This window comes from Mercenaria mercenaria, chromosome 8 (genome assembly GCF_021730395.1).
Source record: "Mercenaria mercenaria strain notata chromosome 8, MADL_Memer_1, whole genome shotgun sequence".
NCBI classification, from domain to species: Eukaryota; Metazoa; Mollusca; class Bivalvia; order Venerida; family Veneridae; genus Mercenaria; species Mercenaria mercenaria.
Window position 1 is genome coordinate 45,286,748 of NC_069368.1, and position 7,124 is coordinate 45,293,871.

General features: G+C 32.9%; 1 protein-coding gene across 1 annotated transcript; it reads right to left on the bottom strand.

Moving 5' to 3' along the window:
• Nucleotides 1-344: 344 nt before the first annotated feature.
• Nucleotides 345-3,862, bottom strand: LOC128559172 (carbohydrate sulfotransferase 15-like). Its single transcript, XM_053550382.1, has 3 exons — nt 3,591-3,862; nt 1,630-1,777; nt 345-1,369 (listed from the first exon to the last, which is right to left on the bottom strand). The coding sequence occupies exons 1-3, from the start codon at nt 3,663-3,665 to the stop codon at nt 1,173-1,175; spliced, it is 420 nt and encodes a 139-aa protein (XP_053406357.1). The 5' UTR covers nt 3,666-3,862; the 3' UTR covers nt 345-1,172.
• Between the last annotated feature and the right edge of the window lie 3,262 nt (nt 3,863-7,124).

Genomic DNA, 7,124 nt, shown 5'->3' on the forward strand with positions numbered 1-7,124 from the left:
GTAAAAATTCTAACCCATTTTCATCATTCAGTTTTCTTTTAATATCCTTTTACTGTTACAACAAAATTTGACCACTTCCCCTGCTAAAAGCATCAGTTGACAATTGTGTGTTCTTGAAACAGGTACTTTAGGACATGAGCTGCGGTTTTCCATCATGTACATGATGCGAAACTCATGGACAAATAAGATAGAATTTGCTATGTGTTGAATCTTTTTCAACTTATCTTGTCCAAACAATATTGCATTTAACATGATTAGCCTACTAATACATTTACACATGCATTACTACAATATTTCTAAATGCATAGCACAATGGTCAGAAAATTCAGTTATATGAACATAAAATTATTATATTTACGTCTTGCAGAATTACATGACATTCATATAGCGTCACTGTTTATCAAACAATACAAATAAATGAAAAATTAAGACATTTAACAAACATATAACGCAACATTTATTTGCTAATACGTTAAATGTTATTTACGATAAGTTTGCGCAATTTACCAAAATTTTAGCACAGCCTATCATCTATATCGTATTGAAATTTACCATACTTTTAGCACAGTGTGTTGTCATTTACATATTGAAATTTGCCACATTTAGCACAATGTGTTTTCAATCCCATACTGACATTTACCACACTTTTAGCACATTATGTTGTCAAATATACTTGAATTTCATAGTATTAAAACTTGAGCAAATATCAAAAGTGATATAATTACAAATAATAATAATAACAATAATAATAATAAAAGAAAAACAAATGTTTAAAATATATTGAGGTTACAAGCAAATAGTGGCGCAGATAATTTTCACAAAATTAAGACCAGTTACCGTACATATGCTGATTGTTTTATTCTTGTTGTAGTAGTTGAAAATAAAATTGCCGTTTTTAATCTCGTTTTTAAGCTATTTATTGATATATTTTCCTTGATTAAAATACGGATAGATCGTAAATAGAATAAATTTGTAGGTTACGATAATGCAAAGCTACTGAATGCCAACATTTGTACTAAAAGTATATAAACTTTCAAAAATGCACTCGCTAGAATTTTAAGGATATTTATAAATTTGCAAGTGTTGCGTCAGACGATTTGTTAATTTTATAAGAAATTAATGAAAATAACGATAATAGGAATCGGTAATATTTTGCCATAACATAATACCATTCAACAAAAGTTTGTGTCGCAAAATAAATATCTGTCGTCATGGAGATACGCTGCCAGCTCACTGACAAAGGGTTGAAAAAACTTTTTCAACAGGTTTCGAGTTTCAGGTAACATAGGTCCAGCCTTAACTTTGCCAGATGTTATCCGGAAGTGTGGCATTGATGACATCTTTTGCAAAATCGTGTTGTTTGGTACAGCTGAAAAGACCGATACATACAAAGAAGAAAGGAAATGCTTTTTCTTTTATTAAAGTAAATACATTTATTTCAGAAAACAGTTATTTAGTTATTATGTATGCATTTCTTTCAAAGTGATATTTATTGCAGTTTTATTCAAATAAAAATGACGTAAATTAAATGGCATAAATAAAAATGGCATATAGCAAAATGTAAGCCACAGGTAATGATTTTTTCGTCTAACATACAACAAAATGAAAACTCGATCTAGAAATACTTACATATATCAAGAAATTTAAAAACTTGAATCAAATATCCTTGAATATTTTTTGAGAAATCTTCCGTTCTAAATATCATGATTTGTTCCCGTGGAAACGCTTTTAACCATTCCCTAAGATGAACTACATCAAAGCTTGCATAGATCGGCGTCTGAAATAGGTAACACTTTATTTTATAGCCTCAAAAAAGAAAATGCATAAAGTTCCTGTACTGTTTATTTCTATTTTTTAAAAATCCACACGATGCACAATGCGTGACCTTGGTCATGCCAGTTTAAGTAGGAAATAGAATATGGAAATTAATGTAAAAAGTATTCTTTATATGTTCAGATGATATAGAATATCAAACTCAGTAATACAAAATGCATAATAATTCTACTCGAAGTTTTTATTTACCACAATTTTAAACTATAAACAATGTCTTTTAAAAATAGATTTACACAATGTTGAATAATTGTTAACAACAACCTCCTTCATCTACCAGACTCAAGCTGTAACAGTACATGTACATATTAAAATGATCCAGATACAAAAACATCACAATATATCACTTTTGTGATGACCTATGGCCCAGTAACTCTACAGGGGCCAGGAGTTGTACTGCTATGGTGATGTGGTTAATTGCTTTACAAGTAAAAGCAGGGACCCTAGTAGTTTCTAAACATAACCTGTAATTCATTGGCCGAAACCGCTCATCGTCTTTAAAATATATTTCATGTTTAATGGTTAGTGGGTTTTCCCCATTAAACATCGCTTTCTAAAATTAGATTGTTATTGAACTGACATGAAGCTCTTAAGTGTTTTATAAGTTTTCACACAGTTATTGTTACTTTCAAACATTGAATATGTTTCAACAAATATTGGTTCTTCATTCATAAACTTAAACCCATATAATAAAACAGTTATTGACTCTTGAGCGATTGGATATGATGTGATATTCAGCGGAAAGGGGCTATAGCCTCGGTCAAAACTGTCCATTTCCGGTGAATATCATATCATCAAATGGCTCAAGAGTCAATAATTGTATTATGTTTCCCGTACTTGGACTCAGCGTTTTTATATGTTCTAGTACTTTGAGATCAGGGAGTCAATTCAATATCTAGGAGTATGTAATACAATTCCTCTTCAACCGGTGCTAGGGGCGTGAGACAGACCCAATCAAACCGAGTCTTCTACTATTTTGCTTGGCTGCATTCTATGCTTCCAGGGGATCTTTTTACAGATCTTATTACTCATTCATTTCGTTTCAAATGAAAAGGCTATTGGGACATACATGACATTACACATAAACTAACTTTACCTGAAGAACACATTTTAACACCATTTACATTATATAGGACTTAAAATTCCTCTTACTTTCTACTGACCTGATAAAATCGGGAGTGAAAAGGTAAAATAAAATGGTTTTATTACTTGAATCAATGTGTCACCTAAAATATAGTGTAACTATCAAATAGCGAGGTAGTCTGTTTTAATTACATTTAAGAGCATTAAAATATAGAAGAAGATATCCGTTCTGGAAAAAGTCTTCATAACGAGAAGGTCTTAATTTTGGGGCGGTCTTAAATCGGGGTTGTATGGTATGTTTAGAAAGACTTAGATTTCAATCTGAATATCAATCTGCTGAGTTGTTCAGACAGTTGATTTAGATCTATGTAAATATTTTCATCAAATGTTAGAAAAGAAATGGAGGAAACACATATAACAGGATAGGCAGATCACCGAGAAGTTAGAGGCTAGAGATTTTTATGTTAAGTATTTGAATATAAAAGACCAGGATATATTTAAAATAATGTGATTTTCATTTCCATATATGTGTAGTTATGTGTAGTAAGATAATAATCAAAACGACATTAAGTATTAATCGCGACTTGCAAGACGAAACTATATGTAGTTAGTTTTATTTGAAGCAACACAGCGGATGTTACTATTGATTATAAAAATAAATAAAAATTGGAAATTACCTTCAAGTTGCCTGTCACTGACTTGGAAAATAAACAATGTCTTGTAGAATGTAGCTTGAAACACTCTTGCAACATTCCGATCGACTGCACAGTGTGATTGTGAAAAGTAAATGAAGAATTGCCAAACCGGCCATGGAAATAATGTGAATACAATCTGAAATAAATTGCAAATTAAAGAGAAAACAAATCCTCTAAGAGCCATGTGGCCCTATATCGCTTACATCAGGTCAACTTACAGAAAGGTAACAGTTTTTCTAGAGAGTCGCCAACGAAACAATTCTGCCATATTTCTTTAAAAACTGGCCTGCAGATTCAAAGAAGAGTATTTTCTTTCTTCCATAAAACCAAGAGATTGTTGTCATGTTGTTTTTTTCTTTGTGTGTGTGTGTGTTTTTTTTTTTTTTGTTTTTTTTTTAATTTGTTTTTTTTGTCAAACCAAGATGGCTTTTACAATTTTTAGAACATTCCTCTGAAAGTATTCCAAAATCTAGCAAATGGTTCAGGAGATAATAATCTATCTTTCGCTCTGGCATCCACGGTTTTGACGAATCAAAATAATTTGAATAAGCTTGGTCAAAAATCAGTCCTATGTAATGGCTTTAAAACAAATAGCGGTTTACGAAGTGTATTTTTTAGCTCTGGTGGCCATGTTTCTGTAACAATTCTGAATAATTTGAACACTCTTGGAACAAGCACACAAGGAGCAAGTGTGTGAAATTATTTTGAAGAGAAACAATCCACCAGTTCATTTCAGTAGGACTTTCCACTAAATGCATAAAGGGAAAAGTAAACGCGCCCGTTGTAAGCATATTTTTGAAAAAGATTTTAATGTTCCCATTATGTACATATAAGTGGTGTCTATGCCATCTGGTGGCCGTGCTTTTTAGTTTATATTAATTTGTTTTAGCTCGATTGTGATGAAAGCCTCAAGCTTATTGGAACCATTCTCAAGTCCTCTTCCTGTGAAAAACCAGTCCTGGTGTCATATGAGAAGTCATGGTTGTGACCCAGTGAGACTTGAACCTGCGACCCTTGGATTGAGTTGCCGACACCTTATCCACTAGACCACCCCACCCCTTAAGTCGTGTTTTTAGACCAATCAGATGAATACGAACAAATTTTATATAGGATGACTCAAAGGGACAGTTGTGTGAATTTATTTCAATAATTTGACAATCAATTTGTCGACAAGTAAAGTTCCAACTATATACATATATGAAAAAAACTGACCATGTCCCCTAGCGGTCCTAGTTTTGGGGAATTAGAATAACTGAGTCGCTGAAGGATTTTTTGTGCCTGAACCCGCACTTACGGAGACAAATATAATTAAAAGATTGGTCTACACTTTTGAAAGAGGATTATCCAAAAGTTAATCATCTTCTACTAAATAATTTCAGATGTTTTTTGGGAAAAGAGTGCTTGACGAAATACAAACAGTGAGTGGTCACAAGAATATTATTGAATATATGAGTTAAAATGAGAGGTGAAATAACCATAATCTACGGAAAGGTTTTAGTGAATACGCATTGCATTTTTTACATATCATTTAAACGATGTATTTTAAAATTGAATATTAAAAATCATGTGCAGTGGTTCAAGTTCAGGACTTCAGAAGCGCTTGTTTATTTGCGACGCATTTTCATGTGAACTACGCGCTAATTTTGTCGGACTTGTTAATACAAACTAGAATATTAACCATCCAATGAACAATGCATTGTTGAGTTTGACATTTCCATTAATGGTAAGTATTTACTTTCACACTCTTTAATTATACCTTTAAATAGATTTTTTTTTTCAAATATAAGGAAATCATTTGTGAATAAGTCCTTTAAACTTGTTCTTAATTATCTAAATTGATAAACAGTACCTTTCTATAGGATCTCTTAGAATAAGCAACAGTTTAACATTCGGCTGAATATGTTTGATGACATGAGGAGTCGTCCATAATAGTTCCTCTGCACCCGGTGTGTTTTGAGGAAGGTTTTCTTCGTCAAATCGATCATAAAAATCCATCGGATCTCCCAGGCCTGTTTTGTATATGAAAAAAATGAAGCCAGTTTAGTGTTGTTAAATTGTCTGATCGTTTTAGATCAGTTCCTCATTTCAATTTATCTTTATAATAGATTTCCGCTTACGCAGTTGCTAGGAAGCGTGATTTTTAACTAACGCAAATCAGTCCTTAATGCCGTAATGCGGCCGTAAAAATGTCCTTGTACTTGGACTTAGTGTTCTTATGTTTGTGGTCCTTTAAATTTATGCAGTCCAACTCCGTTCACTTGAAATAGGATTGCTCGAATACCTCCCTTCACTGGTACTCCACGATCAGTCTAGGCAATATTCCTCTATAATACTTTGAGTTCTACCTTGGAACGCTAGAACAATGATTGCTGGAACTCTCATTCCGCACCTCCGGTCTCAAAGAGTGTATGAAAGTATAGATAGCACCTTTTCGCCCGGATAGTAAAAGGTGCGTGTCGGACATCAACTAAAATATCTACGGAACTGTGTTTACTGGTCGCTGTCACCGTATTAACACGTAATCAACAGTTTCAACAACATTTCTTTCATCGTCCAAGATGATAGATGATGTTCATTTATCCTACTGTTGGATGTTTTTTCTCAACTTTTCAAGATACTTACCGTCTCAACTTAATTATTAAAACACAATCTAAGGGTTAATGCTTTGTTTATGTGTTCATAACAGGTTTATCTACGATTGATATGTTTTAAACGATTTATTTTATACTTTGTTTACTGATTCCTGTCAGAACTTGAAGTGGAATTAATAAAATACAACTGCATATCTCATGTTGTATGTATACATTAACCGAGTAAAAATATAGGTATATGTCTGTGTCTGACTGCCTGTTGGTCTGTTTGTCTGTATGTCTGACTTTCAGACTCATACATGCTTCCTTTACATACCATACAAAAATATTGCCTTTTCATTACAATTGCGTATTTCCGATCATTTTTAATAGCATAATACAATATAATAAAATCAGATATTGTTATAACATTTCCATAGTTTCCTTAATTTATATACTTAATGTGATATGCAGTATATTATCTTAAAAGGTCATGGATGTTTCTTAGGTAGTTCGACCTAATTGATATGACTCTAATAGAAACTGTGGGTTGACTCGAACTACTGAGTGCCTTAACCAATTTCTAAAGGCTCTGCGAGATCAAACGAACGAAATTAGAAGGTATCTATGTGATAGAATTCGGCTTAAGGCATTACTAGACGGCGTGAGGGGTGTAGAATATTCTATTACCTCTTATGAACAGACTCAATCAAATTGAACCTGGTATCATTTGGCTTGGTTGCTTTATACGACGCCAAGGATTTTCTTAAGTGCGCACAACAAACAGGATTAAATTCCTTAGAGGTGTTTTTGCCAATTACCATTCCAAGGTGGTGCACCATTGTGTTCTTTCATTTGTTTGTTTTGTCCTTGAGTGAATTATTTGTGCGTGCATGCGTAAGTGCGTGTGTTTGTGCTAAGATTTGCACGTCCACGTACTGTGGAT

Bases quoted from the DNA above. Each gene is read 5' to 3' on its own strand.
- LOC128559172 (XM_053550382.1), bottom strand. From the start codon at position 3,665: ATGTTGCAAGAGTGTTTCAAGCTACATTCTACAAGACATTGTTTATTT. The intron at 1,778-3,590 runs GTAATTTCCAAT...TACCTATTTCAG, and splicing joins CAGTGACAGGCAACTTGAAG to ACGCCGATCTATGCAAGCTT. The intron at 1,370-1,629 runs GTAAGTATTTCT...CGGTCTTTTCAG, and splicing joins TTTTAAATTTCTTGATATAT to CTGTACCAAACAACACGATT.